This window comes from Notolepis coatsorum, assembly GCF_963971535.1.
Source record: "Notolepis coatsorum genome assembly, chromosome: 6".
Lineage (NCBI taxonomy): Eukaryota > Metazoa > Chordata > Actinopteri > Aulopiformes > Paralepididae > Notolepis > Notolepis coatsorum.
In genome coordinates, this window is record NC_140170.1 from 172710562 (window position 1) to 172727030 (window position 16469).

The window sequence follows — 16469 nt, forward strand, 5'->3', positions numbered from 1 at the left end:
CTAAACACTAGGTGTGGCTGGGTAGTGTAGAGGTCTAAACACTAGGTCGGCTGGGTAGTGTAGAGGTCTAAACACTAGGTGTGGCTGGGTAGTGTAGAGGTCTAAACACTAGGTCGGCTGGGTAGTGTAGAGGTCTAAACACTAGGTGTGGCTGGGTAGTGTAGAGGTCTAAACACTAGGTGTGGCTGGGTTGTGTAGAGGTCTAAACACTAGGTGTGGCTGGGTAGTGTAGAGGTCTAAACACTAGGTCGGCTGGGTAGTGTAGAGGTCTAAACACTAGGTGTGGCTGGGTAGTGTAGAGGTCTAAACACTAGGTCGGCTGGGTAGTGTAGAGGTCTAAACACTAGGTGTGGCTGGGTTGTGTAGAGGTCTAAACACTAGGTGTGGCTGGGTAGTGTAGAGGTCTAAACACTAGGTCGGCTGGGTAGTGTAGAGGTCTAAACACTAGGTGTGGCTGGGTTGTGTAGAGGTCTAAACACTAGGTCGGCTGGGTAGTGTAGAGGTCTAAACACTAGGTGTGGCTGGGTTGTGTAGAGGTCTAAACACTAGGTGTGGCTGGGTAGTGTAGAGGTCTAAACACTAGGTGTGGCTGGGTAGTGTAGAGGTCTAAACACTAGGTGTGGCTGGGTAGTGTAGAGGTCTAAACACTAGGTGTGGCTGGGTTGTGTAGAGGTCTAAACACTAGGTGTGGCTGGGTAGTGTAGAGGTCTAAACACTAGGTGTGGCTGGGTTGTGTAGAGGTCTAAGCACTCGCCTACCATCACAGAGACCCGGGGTTCAAATCCCGGTGTCAGCGATACCTCCGTCTCGCTCAGTCGTCACTATCGCTTGTTCAGCAGGGAGGGGATCTGGTGGGAGATAACGCGAACCTCCACTCTCCCAGTGAAACTCCTCGCTGTCGGGTGAAAAGAAACGGCTGGCGACTCCACATGTGTCATGCATGTTGTAGTCTACACCCTTCTCAGACCGACAGTAGGGCAGCATGTGGTAGTCTACACCAGGGGTTCCCAAACTTTTCAGGCCAGGACCCAGAAAATAAGGCGTCAGAGAGCCGCGGCCCAATGCACATCGTCAGGCTTTTATTTTTATTTTTATTTTTTTGAAATCATCTCGCAGCCCACCCGTGGCTGCTCGCGGCCCACCTTTGGGTCGCGACCCCGACTTTGGGAACCACTGGTCTACACACCCTCCACAGACCGACGGTAGGGCAGCATGTGGTAGTCTACACCCTCCACAGACTGACAGTAGGGCAGCATGTTGTAGTCTACACACTCCTCAGACTGACAGTAGGGCAGCATGTTGTAGTCTACACCCTCCACAGACTGACAGTAGGGCAGCATGTTGTAGTCTACACCCTCAGACTGACGGTAGGGAAACGCAATGACAAAGGGGGAAATCACACCAATCACACCCTGCAAATGCATTATAATCTCTCTAATCTTTGGTATAGGTTCTTACTGCTTGTCAAACTGTAAATATTCTGTCTAAAAGTCATTAATCAAGTGAAACAACCTGAATAGATTAGTGTTTTTGCCCAACATTTTTATCTATAAAGCTTTATTAAATATCTAGAAGTGTACATAATAGTACTGTAGTCTACAAGACACACAATAGTACTGTAGTCTACAAGACACACAATAGTACTGTAGTCTACAAGACACACAATAGTACTGTAGTCTACAAGACACACAATAGTACCATAGTCTACAAGCAAGGACTCTCCAACAGGAAGATCACCAACTCCCTATTCCCTCAATGGAATGTGCAGATCACCAGCGCCCTCTAGCGCCAGGAAGTGTAAACTGATAGTGAATGAGGTTACTAGTTAGCACTGTTCCCTCACAGCAAGAATGTCCTGGGTTCAAACCGGTCCCTGGTCAACATGCTGTTAGAACTACACAGCACAGACAGGATAGACCACAACTATACCACACAGAATACCCCTGGGATAATATGCCTCTGCTAGTGCTTACACACACGCACGCACGCACGCACGCACACACACACCACCCCCAGTAGCATCCAGTTCCTGTTCAGTAGATTGTTCCCTTCCTAGAAGCGTGTGTGTGTGTGTGTGTGTGTGTGTGTGTGTGTGTGTGTGTGTGTGTGTGTGTGTGTGTGTGTGTGTGTGTGTGTGTAGGTGTGTGTATGTGCACATGTGTGTGTTTATATGCTGTTGACCTACATTGTTAAAGGGGCAGTTCACCCAAACCTAGAATAACTATATTTCCCCTCAGTGTCTATCATCCAGATAGTTTCAGTGTGATTTGTCTCGTTCCTCAGATACCTGTTGTAGAGATATCTGTTGTAGAGATATCTGCTGTAGAGATATCTGCTGTAGAGATATCTGCTGTCACTAGAACTGATTGGCATCTTGTTCATATTATGGCATTCTGGGTAAGAACTTTAGGTGAACTGCCCCTTTATATTGTGTGAATGTTGGTTCAGTGTGTATTCTTTCTGTTTGTTACTGACACACATCAGGGCTGTAGGGACTGCTACACCTCCTCTCCTCTCTTTTCCTCTCTTCTCTCTTCTCCTTTCCTCTCCTCTCTTCTCTTCTCTCCTCTTATCTTCTCTTTTCTTATCTTATATATTCTCCTTTCTTCTCCTCTCCTCTCTTCTTCTCTTCTCTTCTCTTCTCTTCTCTCCTCTTCTCGTCTCTTATCTTCTCTTATCTCCTCTTCTCTTCTCTTCTCTTCTCTTTCTTCTCTTCTTATTTCCTCTCTACTCTCTTCTCTTCTCGTTCCCCTCCTCCTTTCATCTAGTATCTTCTCTCTTCTCATATCTTCTCTTCTCTTCTCCTTTCCTCTCCTCTCTTTTCTTCTCTTTCCTCGCACCTCTCCTCCTTTCATCTCCCCTCATCTCCTTTTCTCTCCTCCTTTCATCTCCCCTCCTTTCCTCTCATTGCCTCTTTTCTCTCCTCTCCTCTCTTTTCTCTCCTCCTCTGCTCTATTTAGTTAAGATGGATGATGCTACAGTCTCTGTGTTTATGTGGAAAAATCATACAACAAACTCGAACGTTAATTGAATGATTTTTTCGAGTTGAAATGAAGATTTAATTAATCAAATGGACCTCCTCCTCTCTTTCTGTGTTTCCAGGTGAAATGGACCATGGAGGTATTATGCTACGGTCTGACTCTGCCATTGGACGGAGACACAGTCAAGCTCTGTGTGGATGTCTACACTGATTGGTTAATGGCTCTGGTTGCCCCGAGAGACTCCATTCCTCAACCAATCACCAAGGAGCCCAACCTATATGTTCAGAATATCCTCATACACCTGCACAATCTGTTTCTACCAAGGTACATGTCCTTTACCCTCTGAACCCTAAACCTAAACTCCCACTCCCCCCAGAAACATGTTGAAGTGTCCTTAACTCAATCAGCGCCAGACCCGAGGAAAGTCGGGTTAACTCGCCAACCGTTCAGCGCCAGACCCGAGTATAGTCGGGTTTTCATCGTTATTTCTTTTATTCGATATTTTTATTTATTTCTCTCACACGGACCTCAGGGTTACCATAGGGAACCACTCTGAGATCGCTAGAGTGCAATATCGGCCGCATCCTGATAGGTGGCAGTATCGCCCACCCTTCGAAACCTTTTTTTCACACCCGGTGTTACGTTTAATTCACTCCGGGCGCAGTTTTTTTGATCAGGGGAGTCTAGCGGTTCACTCGATGGCATTGAAACGCGTCCAATGCCCCCGATGCATGTGTTGTGGTGGATTATGTTGGTTACACGATGGACACCAATACTGGAAATCGCGATCAGACAATTGGAATATTATTTTTGGGATACCTCCTAGTGAAGGTAAGGACTATATGACATCAATCCTGTTTTGATCCAACCATGATTTCACATAGATTGCAACGACCATGTGTAACGTACTCCAGAACGTATGCCATTGGTGACGATCAAAGCATCAAAGAACGCCCCCCCCCCCCCCCCCCCCCTTTCATGCATTCATGATGAAACATAATACCTATTATATACAATAAAGGACGTTTCAGGCACTCTTCTTGTATATAAAAAAGGCTTTAATAAATAGCTTAGTTCATTGTAGAACCATTAAAAAACACCATGTTTCGGCCTCTCTATCGGCCTTCTTCAGGGCATACAAAGCCCTCCTTCTTGTTCAAGTTTGTATCACCTATTATATACATTTGATTTGGAAATAGTAGCGTGTCCAGGCGAGCAACGCCAACGCTTTTTGTCAAATTCACGTATTCCTCCATAGCGCCGTTTTATGGAATTAGCCAGGATCACTCTGAAACTATACTTATATTCACCACGGTATAACACGCGAACATATACATGAAAAAAAAATTCTTTTTCACATATTGAACGATGGATAGTTGATGTCAAATGAGCCATAGTATTGTATCCATAGCTATAATATAAAATATAGATATAGCCCTGCAAACACCGCCATGCATCCCTATCTCTTAGAGCGGTGGCGCAGTAGGAACAAAGATGCTCTAGGCCAGCGGCGCTGAATGAGTTAAGCGAGAGACACTTAACCCCTAACTGCTCCAGACGAGCAGGTTGGCATCTTGACATGGCTGCCTTCCGCCATCGGTGTGTGAGTGAATGGGTGAATGTGAGGCATAAGTTGTATAATGTTATATATAACATTATAATATAAATAGTGTAAATATAAACATAATATAAATGCAGTCCATTTAACATTTACCATAGAGACCTGAACCTGGATTGTGTCTGTCTGTCCGCTGACAGCAGGCCAATTTTTCACATTGGCCAACGACAACTATTTTATTTTAATTATTTGGATGATGCTGTGTAAGGAGAGCCACTCCCACCAACAAGCATCAGACATGCTGTGTAATGAGAGCCACGTCCACCAACAAGCATCAGACATGCTGTGTAACGAGAGCCACGCCCACCAACAAGCATCAGACATGCTGTGTAACGAGAGCCACGCCCACCAACAAGCATCAGACATGCTGTGTAACGAGAGCCACTCCCACCAACAAGCATCAGACATGCTGTGTAACGAGAGCCACGCCCACCAACAAGCATCAGACATGCTGTGTAACGAGAGCCACACCCACCAACAAGCATCAGACATGCTGTGTAACGAGAGCCACGCCCACCAACAAGCATCAGACATGCTGTGTAACGAGTCTCCCACCAACAAGCATGCTGTGAAAACTAGGACAGCCAGATGGGACGTAACATTGGGAGGAATTTTATTTGATTGTTGAAAGGTGAGCGTGGCGTTACCGTAACAAAGCTGGACACTACTAGCTACTGCTAGCTACACATCAGGCATGCTAAGCAGTAAGTTAGCTAGCTCCTAGCTACTGCTAGCTACACATTAGGCATGCTAAGCAGTAAGTTAGCTAGCTCCTAGCTACTGCTAGCTACACATTAGGCATGCTAAGCAGTAAGTTAGCTAGCTCCTAGCTACTGCTAGCTACACATTAGGCATGCTAAGCAGTAAGTTAGCTAGCTCCTAGCTACTGCTAGCTACACATTAGGCATGCTAAGCAGTAAGCTAGCTAGCTACTAGCTCCTGCTAGCTACACATCAGGCATGCTAAACCGTAAGCTAGCTAGCTAGCTACTAGCTCCTGCTAGCTACACATCAGGCATGCTAAGCAGTAAGCTAGCTAGCTACTGCTAGCTACACATTGGGCATGCTAAGCATGCCCGGGAGGGTCATCAAAGAGAAGTCGCCTATTCTCAGTCCTTGCCCCACAATGGTGGAATGAACTACCCACCCCAGTTAGGACAGCCGAAACACGTCCAATCTTTCGCCGTCGACTAAAGACGCACTTCTTCAACCATTATCTGAATTAAAAATATATAACCCTAACTAACCGTACTGTCATGCACTTGTCCTAATAAACTAACCCACACTGTAGCACTCAACACTTTGATGAACATTGTTGCTCAGCTGATAGAGTTGTGCCCTTCCTGATGGCTTGTCGTACAGAACTTGTAAGTCGCTTTGGATAAAAGCGTCAGCTAAATGACTAAATGTAAATGTAAGCAGTAAGTTAGCTAGCTACTAGCTCCTGCTAGCTACACATCAGGCATGCTAAGCAGTAAGCTAGCTACTAGCTACTGCTAGCTACACATCAGGCATGCTAAGCAGTAAGCTAGCTAGCTACACATCATGCATTCTAAGCAGTCTCTCTCTCTCTTTCTCTCTCTCTCTCTATAGACCAGAGCACTACAGTCCTATGCACTTCAGGCTGTGTCAGCAGGTGTTGTGTGCAGTTCAGAAGTTGGCCAAAGAGGGTGCTGTGATGAGCAGGGAGACCTGGGAGACCCTGTTGCTCTTCCTGCTTCGCATCAATGACACCATGCTGGCTCCTCCCACCACTGCAGGTCAGCCAATCACAATGTCTAAATGCCAGTAAGCTGTGTGTTTGCAGGTTGCTGCCCCATAACGGCTGATCTGGTACAGACCTCAAACTGATTTTTCTATCAATCTAAAATTATTATAGTAATAGTTGTTAGAACAGGGGCGGGGCCAGGCAGGGACTAGACTATATTCTTGTCAGAACGGGGGCGGGGCCAGGCAGGAAGGCTGGGACTAGACTACATTCTGGTCAGACCAGGGGCGGGGCCAGGCAGGAAGGCAGGGACTAGACTACATTCTGGTCAGACCAGGGGCGGGGCCAGGCAGGAAGACTGGGACTAGACTACATTCTGGTCAGACCAGGGGCGGGGCCAGGCAGGAAGGCTGGGACTAGACTACATTCTGGTCAGACCAGGGGCGGGGCCAGGCAGGAAGGCGGGGACTAGACTACATTCTGGTCAGACCAGGGGCGGGGCCAGGCAGGAAGGCTGGGACTAGACTACATTCTGATCAGACCAGGGGCGGGGCCAGGCAGGAAGGTGGTGACTAGACTACATTCTGGTCAGAACAGGGGCGGGGCCAGGCAGGAAGGCTGGGACTAGACTACATTCTGGTCAGAACAGGGGCGGGGCCAGGCAGGAAGGCTGGGACTAGACTACATTCTGATCAGACCAGGGGCGGGGCCAGGCAGGAAGGTGGTGACTAGACTACATTCTGGTCAGAACAGGGGCGGGGCCAGGCAGGAAGGCTGGGACTAGACTACATTCTGATCAGACCAGGGGCGGGGCCAGGCAGGAAGGCTGGGACTAGACTACATTCTGGTCAGACCAGGGGCGGGGCCAGGCAGGAAGGCGGGGACTAGACTACATTCTGGTCAGACCAGGGGCGGGGCCAGGCAGGAAGGCGGGGACTAGACTACATTCTGGTCAGACCAGGGGCGGGGCCAGGCAGGAAGGCGGGGACTAGACTACATTCTGGTCAGAACAGGGGCGGGGCCAGGCAGGAAGGTGGTGACTAGACTACATTCTGGTCAGAACAGGGGCGGGGCCAGGCAAGAAGGCGGGGACTAGACTACATTCTGGTCAGAACAGAGGCGGGGCCAGGCAGGAAGGCTGGGACTAGACTACATTCTGGTCAGACCAGGGGCGGGGCCAGGCAGGAAGGCGGGGACTAGACTATATTCTTGTCAGAACGGGGGCGGGGCCAAGCAGGAAGGCGGAGACTACATTCTGGTCAGAAAAGGGGCGGGGCCAGGCAGGAAGGCGGTGACTAGACTACATTCTGGTCAGAACAGGGGCGGGGCCAGGCAAGAAGGCGGGGACTAGACTACATTCTGGTCAGAACAGGGGCGGGGCCAGGCAGGAAGGCGGGGACTAGACTACATTCTGGTCAGAACAGGGGCGGGGCCAGGCAGGAAGGCGGGGATTAGACTACATTCTGGTCAGAACAGGGGCGGTGAACAGTTGAAGAGGCAATACCGTATTAGTCTGAATATAAGAACCCCCCCTTTTTTTTCAAGACTAATTTTTCTAAAAAGTCTTGTCTTTATAAAGACAATACGGTAATATTGAAATGTTCTCTCTCTCTCCCTCTCTCTCTCTCTCTCTCTCTCTCTCTCTCTCTCTCTCTCTCTCTCTCTCTCTCTCTCTCTCTCTCTCTCTCTCTCTCTCTCTGTCTCTGTCTCTGTCTCTGTCTCTCTCTCCCTCACACACACTCATTCTCACTCTCCTTTCCTGTCTCTTCCTCTCTGTCTCCCAGGTGGAATAGCAGAGAAGCTGGCTGAGAAGTTGATGTGTGTGTTGTTTGAGGTGTGGTTCTTGGCGTGTGCTCGGTGTTTCCCCACCCCACCGTACTGGAAGACGGCCAGAGAGATGCTGGCGAACTGGAGACACCACCCCCCCGTGGTGGAGCAGTGGAGTAAAGCCATCACCGCTCTCACCTCCAGGTCAGCTGTGAAACATCTGGACTTTATCCATTCTGTTTCCTGTATCTGTACATTCTCTCTATATGATGTATCTGTATTTGTATCTGTATATATGGCTGGGAGACCATCTTGATAACGAGAACTAACGATGAGATGTCCTCTCCTCTGTGTTCCAGACTGTTGCGTTTCACCTATGGTCCGTCCTTCCCTCCCTTCAAGGTACCAGAAGATGATGCTGCACTGATCCCAGCTGAGATGGACAATGACTGTGTCACCCAGACATGGTTCAGAGTCCTGCACATGCTGAGGTAACACACACACACACACGCACACGCACACACACACCCTCACACAAGCTCCTTTCAGACATGCACTCTGGATAGTTTGCTGAGAATAGGGTTCAGGCATTTCCTGAAGTTACCTTTTTTCACATGTAGCATATGAATCAAAATTGGATAAATAAAAAAAAAATATCTTTTTAACCCAGTCCTGATAGTGACTTGCAGTGAAAAGTTGACTATTCACCATGACTCTGTGAGGGTTTAGTTGTTAGGTTCTGTGAGGGACTAGTTGTTAGGTTCTGTGAGGGACTAGTTATTAGGTTCTGTGAGGGACTAGTTGTTTGGTTCTGTGAGGGACTAGTTGTTAGGTTCTGTGAGGGACTAGTTGTTAGGTTCTGTGAGGGACTAGTTGTTAGGTTCTGTGAGGGACTAGTTGTTAGGTTCTGTGTGGGACTAGTTGTTTGGTTCTGTGAGGGACTAGTTGTTAGGTTCTGTGTGGGACTAGTTGTTTGGTTCTGTGAGGGACTAGTTGTTATGTTCTGTGGACTAGTTGTTAGGTTCTGTGAGGGACTAGTTGTTAGGCTCTGTGAGGGACTAGTTGTTAGGTTCTGTGAGGGACTAGTTGTTAGGCTCTGTGAGGGACTAGTTGTTAGGTTCTGTGGACTAGTTGTTAGGTTCTGTGAGGGACTAGTTGTTAGTAGGGCTGGGCGATATGACTATATTATATAAATATCGGGTACAGTTCATTAACGATACACTTTTTAAACGTATCGTGGATATCGTGATGTTTTGCCCTCGCGTTAGAGGCCGCCGCGGCTGAGATGAGACTTACAAGCGCAGTGCTAAATGCTTTCCTCTCCCTCTCGCCTCTCCCTCTCGCAGAAAAAAAAAGTCAGTCACACACACACTTGCTCAAATTACGTCATCTACACGCACATACACGCACGCAAGCGCACACACCTAGCCAGAGACAGAGAGGCGGTGGCTCGGTGCTAGGGATGCCCCCTGAAACCCAGGAGTAAGCTCCGACGTTAACGGTACTGCTATCGGAAATTAGTCTATGAGCGGATTAGCTACGGAGCTAACAGAGTGTACCATCCATCTGCGACGCAACAGTGGCAGCAACAGTGGACACGGAGTAATGTTAACGTTATGTCGAGTTCATACTACACTACACGTATGAACTCGACATAACGTTAACGTTACTCCGTTTCCAGTGTTTAATTAGCAGCAATCTGTTGTTGAAAATGTAACGTTAACCGGAAAACCGGAAATGGAATGCGAGGACAGGAAGCCGTCATGAAGTCGGCTTCTGACCCTTGTAGTCATATATATTGTAGTCTTTTAGTCTTATTAACTAAAATATTTTAACAAAATAAAAAGCAGCAGCACTATTGGATAACTGAGTCATGTTTGCATTGCTATGTATTTCTTTCTTTAGGGGAGTAGGACATTTGTTTCACAGTTTTAGCATGATGTTTTATAGATGGCTAGGTTAAACACAGGTTTTTGTTTTTAAGGGGGGGGGGGGTTTGATTTGATTTGATTGAAGTTTATTTCAAGTATGCAACACAACAAACAAACATCAAGTACAGATATAGCCTTAAGCCGTTCAAATAATAAATGTATACATGTAAATAAATAAATAGTTACAATATGTAATCTAATCATCTAAATCTAATCTAATATATAATCTAAAAAACGAAAGGCTAAAATGCTAAATATATAATCTAAGAATCCAATAATCTAAATCTAATATATAATATAAAAATGCTAAATGCATGAGTCTTTTGTCTTTAATGTTCGCTTGCAAACTCAAATACTGTCTTGGTAAGCCTCATAATGAATTGTTTGGGGAAAAAAGGAAAAACATCGTGATGCGTATCGTGTATCGCCGAAAGGTCAGAAAATATCGTGATATCATATTTAGGCCATATCGCCCAGCCCTAGTTGTTAGGCTCTGTGAGGGACTAGTTGTTAGGTTCTGTGAGGGACTAGTTGTTAGGTTCTGTGAGGGACTAGTTGTTAGGTTCTGTGAGGGACTAGTTGTTAGGTTCTGTGAGGGACTAGTTGTTTGGTTCTGTGAGGGACTAGTTGTTTGGTTCTGTGAGGGACTAGTTGTTAGGTTCTGTGAGGGACTAGTTGTTAGGTTCTGTGAGGGACTAGTTGTTAGGTTCTGTGAGGGACTAGTTGTTAGGTTCTGTGAGGGACTAGTTGTTAGGTTCTGTGAGGGACTAGTTGTTTGGTTCTGTGAGGGACTAGTTGTTTGGTTCTGTGGACTAGTTGTTAGGTTCTGTGTGGGACTAGTTGTTAGGTTCTGTGAGGGACTAGTTGTTTGGTTCTGTGAGGGACTAGTTGTTTGGTTCTGTGGACTAGTTGTTTGGTTCTGTGAGGGACTAGTTGTTAGGTTCTGTGAGGGACTAGTTGTTTGGTTCTGTGGACTAGTTGTTTGGTTCTGTGAGGGACTAGTTGTTTGGTTCTGTGAGGGACTAGTTGTTAGGTTCTGTGAGGGACTAGTTGTTAGGTTCTGTGAGGGACTAGTTGTTTGGTTCTGTGGACTAGTTGTTAGGTTCTGTGAGGGACTAGTTGTTTGGTTCTGTGAGGGACTAGTTGTTAGGTTCTGTGAGGGACTAGTTGTTAGGTTCTGTGAGGGACTAGTTGTTAGGTTCTGTGAGGGACTAGTTGTTAGGTTCTGTGAGGGACTAGTTGTTAGGTTCTGCGTGGGACTAGTTGTTTGGTTCTGTGAGGGACTAGTTGTTAGGTTCTGTGAGGGACTAGTTGTTAGGTTCTGTGAGGGACTAGTTGTTAGGTTCTGTGAGGGACTAGTTGTTAGGTTCTGTGAGGGACTAGTTGTTAGGTTCTGTGAGGGACTAGTTGTTTGGTTCTGTGAGGGACTAGTTGTTTGGTTCTGTGGACTAGTTGTTAGGTTCTGTGTGGGACTAGTTGTTAGGTTCTGTGAGGGACTAGTTGTTTGGTTCTGTGAGGGACTAGTTGTTTGGTTCTGTGGACTAGTTGTTAGGTTCTGTGAGGGACTAGTTGTTTGGTTCTGTGAGGGACTAGTTGTTAGGTTATGTGAGGGACTAGTTGTTAGGTTCTGTGAGGGACTAGTTGTTAGGTTATGTGAGGGACTAGTTGTTAGGTTCTGTGAGGGACTAGTTGTTAGGTTCTGTGAGGGACTAGTTGTTTGGTTTTGTGGACTAGTTGTTAGGTTCTGTGAGGGACTAGTTGTTAGGTTCTGTGAGGGACTAGTTGTTTGGTTTTGTGGACTAGTTGTTAGGTTCTGTGAGGGACTAGTTGTTAGGTTCTGTGAGGGACTAGTTGTTAGGTTCTGTGAGGGACTAGTTGTTTGGAGTTTTATACAGTTAGTTTACATGAAGAAACCCTTCAGTTTAGTCAAGAGGTTACCTTCATCTCTATCTCTCTCACTCTCTTCTCTTCTCTTTTCTTCTCCTCTCTTCTCCTCCAGTAACCCAGTGGACCTCAGTAATCCAGCAGTGGTGAGTTCTACTCCTCAGTTCCAGGAGGTGCTTCTGGGAGGATCAGGAGGAGGAGGAGGAGGAGGAGGAGGAGGAGGAGGAGGAGGAGGAGGAGGAGGAGGAGGAGGAGGAGGAGGAGGAGGAGGAGGAGGAGGAGGAGGAGGTGCTATCCCTACCGAGGGGCTCCAGCAGCCTTGTCTCAAACAGCTGCCTCAGATCTTCTTCAGAGCTATGAGAGGGGTCAGCCAACTGGTTGATGCCTTCCTAGGTAAGATAACCTGACCCTACATCTGAACCATGAACCCTGACCCTACATCTAAACCATGAACCCTGACCCTACATCTAAACCATGAACCCTGACCCTACATGTAAACAATGAACCCTGACCCTACATCTAAACAATGAACCCTGACCCTACATCTAAACAAATGAACCCTGACCCTACATCTAAACCATGAACCTTGACCCTACATCTAAACCATGAACCCTGACCCTACATCTAAACCATGAACCCTGACCCTACATGTAAACCATGAACCATGACCCTACATGTAAACCATGAACCATGACCCTACATGTAAACCATGAACCTTGACCCTACATGTAAACCATGAACCTTGACCCTACATGTAAACCATGAACCCTGACCCTACATGTAAACCATGAACCCTGACCCTACATCGAAACCATGAACCCTGACCCTACATCTAAACAAATGAACCCTGACTCTACATCTAAACCATGAACATTGACCCTACATGTAAACCATGAACCCTGACCCTACATGTAAACCATGAACCCTGACTCTACATCTAAACCATGAACTTTGACCCTACATCTAAACAATGAACAATGCTCTTAGATCAGTGCTCTTAGCTCAGTGTTCTTAGATCAGTGCTCTTAGCCTAGTGATTATATCCTTTAGTATTAGTATGAGTAAACATGACTAAACTCTAACCTTAACTCTAACCTTAACCCTTTAGTCTGATACCAGGCTAAAACAGGGTAAACCCAATACTAAAACCTGATACCACGAAACATGTAGCATGAAATTATCAATGACCCTAAACTGATGGCCTACGTCTATACTGTTCAGTCAAACTGATGGATGGATCGGCGCTCGCTCGGTATCGGCCGACACTGTACGACGCACGGGACTCGGTAACCACGGTGACTGACAACGCGGTCTGGGTGCTTCATCCCTATAACCTCTGCCCTGTCTGTTTCCTCCAGGTGTTACCGTGGCGAAGACAGAGACCAGTCTGTGGGTTCAGCCACCTGAAACTGTGCCGCCTCTCTCTGTCGCTCTGTTCTCTGAGCAGCAGCTGCCTTCACATGGTACTCCGTGGTCCTCTGTCTGCATGGCGTTCAAATCAGAGTCTGTCCAATCAGGGCTAACGGGGGAATAATCAGTGATTCGTGTTCAACCAATATGCTGGAGAGGATGAACGGATCACCGTGTTCATCCCGTACAGGAAGAAAGGAAGGAACTCTGCATGGTGTCCCGTCCCTTTGATCATGTCCTTCCTCCAATCAGATTGATCACAGTATATAACCCATAAGAGTTATAGTAAAGGGGAATGCCGCTCATTTTAAGGATCCACATAATGTTCTTCCTGTGCCCCCCGGGACAGTTCAGTATTTGTGAACATGCCCCACTATCTCCTAAAGATGATGGAATCAGAGGGAGAACCTTCCAATACAGTATATTATTGGTTGTATGTTTTAGAATGTATATACATATTTTAGAATGTATATACATATTTTAGAATGTATATCCTTGACTGTATTATTTATTATTCTTATTTTTAGATTTTTCACTACCTAAATTTAAGTTTATTGTGAGCGATCTGCGGCGCTGAATTTCCCTCGGGATCAATAAAGTACTTCTATTCTATTCTATCTAATTGGGATGTCAAATCTGAGGCTGCTCCATAGACAATAAACGGGGCTCTAAACCAGAATTAAAACCTCATTAGGGTGTAATAGCTCACCGTGACGTCATCGATTATAGGGTTCTCTCTCTGATTTCTAGAGAGTGGTGCGTGTTCACGAATACTGACTGAACTGTCCTGGGGCACCAGAAGAACATGTGTTTATTCTTCAAATGGGTGTCATTCTCCTTTTTAAATTGAAAGGTCACTTCCTGGTCTATGATAGACCGATGACTTTAGATGATTGCATGGAGGCTCTGATCAGGGTTTAACCCTTTCACTACCACACTACAGAAGGTTGACCCTTTCACTATACCACACTACAGACGGTTAACCGTCTGTAGTGTGGTTGGTGAAAGGGTCAACCTTCTGTAGTGTGGTAGTGAAAGGGTTAGCCCTATGTCGTGTGGCAGTGAAAGGGTTAACCTTCTGTATTGTCGCAGTCAAAGGGTTACCCCTTTGGTAGTGTGGTAGTGAAAGGGTTAATTAAAGGGGTTCATAAAACATTAGCGGATGCATTTGATCTCAGCTGGTAGAATCAAGACCGGTGTTCTGTGATGTCATGAAGATGTATAGCTTGGAGCTGCTCCATTAGAGGTCGTATTATGGGATGTGTGGAATCATAGAATGTCAATCGCCTGCATGCCGTTTCTACAATCAGCAATCAAATGGGTGTTGAATACTCTCGATTGAACATAGAACCAGAATGGATAGAAAGGGTGGGCCTCCTCCGGTACACCAAAGAACCACAGTATGAAGTTTGGTGATGTTTTCTGTGACGATGAACGTTGTTTTGTGCGAGGACCGTGCGCGGGACTCCGACAGTTCATTTGGTTTATTCACTCTTTTAAAGTTTATGTATTCAAAATCACACATAACAATAGTTATGTGTGTATATTTACTTATTGGTTGAAATCCTCCTATCGCCATATGAGTCGTAGTATGTTCAAATACAATGCAAATAAAATTTGGATACGACGGGATGCATAGAACATCAGTGGAAAGACGCAGATGGAGGTGAACCGATGCAGCTTCGCTCTAGGCGAGAGTTGAAAATGTTCAGGTGATGTAATACATAGCAGATACTAGTATAGACATAGTAGATATAGTAGTATAGACATAGTAGCATAGCAGATACTAGTATAGACATAGTAGATATAGTAGTATAGACATAGTAGCATAGCAGATACTAGTATAGACATTGTAGCATAGTACATAATAGTAGCATAGTAGATAGTGGTGTAGACATAGTAGGTAGTAGATAGTGGTATAGACATAGTAGCATAGTATGTAGTAGTATAGGCATAGTAGCATAGTACATAGTAGTATAGACATCGTAGCATAGTAGATAGTAGTATAGACATCGTAGCATAGTACATAATAGTAAAAGGCAGTAAAGCGTTTTTATTCAGATGTGAAAAGGTGTGTTTTTAGTTGGGTGGGTTTCAGCTGTTCTGACTGTGGTGGGAGGTTTGGTTCACCACCGTACAGCCAGGACAGAGCCTGCTTTATTTCAAAGACCCCCCCCAGGACCCCGAAGAGGAGTGGTTCTCAGGCGACAGGAATAATGTAGATTGTAGGCGTCTTGAGGGTGTGTAGTTAGAGACCATTGACCGGAGGTAGGAGGGAGCTGTTCCCCTTGTGGAGTGACGTGGTGGGCTGACTTTGGTAGGTTGGAGATCAGGTGGGAAATGTCTGACAGGCAGGCCGAGATACATTCAGAGACTTGGGTATCTGAGGTCGGAAGGTAGAGGAAGAGTTTAGTGTCATCAGCATGTTGCCCATGATGTAACGAAGGGGGTCCCATTTTTTTTTTTTTTGTATCTACTTTTTTCTCCCATTTTCTATTTTTCTCCCATCCCAATTTCGTATCGTCCAATTCTACCCTCCCCTGTCTCGAACGCTGTTAGGCCATGCCTCCCACAAGCCGGCTGCAATGTGGACGAAGCCTTGCATCACGTGTCCCCTCCGGTACTCGAGGAAGCAGCCGTCGCATCTTTTCACCTGCACAGCACGATCTCTCAGCGTCGGGGGGTCTGCGTTTGGAGGGCACGCCGCCCCCGTCGCTTCCTGATTCTGCTGCGCAGGCGCACCAACCGACCTGTAGGAGTCGCTGTCCACAACGTCCGATCCCCACCCCACCAGCTTCCCACCCCCTAATACTGCCAATTGTATTAGTATGAACGACCAGCCAAGCTGATAGCAATGCGGAGAGCTGGGCTCAAACCCAGCGTCTCCTGCATTGGTGGTGAGCGCCTTGCCCACTGCACCACCTAGCCGCCCTAGGGTGTCCCATTTCTTAGTTAAAGATTTTAACCTCTACCCCTTGTAGCTCCGTTTCTGCAGTGCAACTACCCAGTTGAGGGCAAGTGGAAGGGTCCAAAGACCGAGCCTTGGGGGACCCCCATCTGTAGGGGGCAGGGGTCTGATAGAGTGCCTTGTCGTCAAGGTAGGATGACAGCCATGCCAGCACAGAACGTACAACTCTCATTCCTGCAAGGGATGTGAGGAGGATCTGATGG

General features: G+C 46.6%; 1 protein-coding gene across 1 annotated transcript in view; it reads left to right on the plus strand.

The window, feature by feature from the left end:
• The window catches only part of LOC311229752 (ral GTPase-activating protein subunit beta-like), a 120724-nt gene that overhangs the window by 21209 nt on the left and 83046 nt on the right, over positions 1-16469 (plus strand). Inside the window, 7 exon segments of the mRNA XM_084315827.1 lie at positions 3103-3305; positions 6192-6358; positions 8091-8277; positions 8433-8564; positions 12004-12079; positions 12161-12281; positions 13247-13351. Coding sequence (XP_084171953.1) covers positions 3103-3305; positions 6192-6358; positions 8091-8277; positions 8433-8564; positions 12004-12079; positions 12161-12281; positions 13247-13351 — 991 coding nt within the window.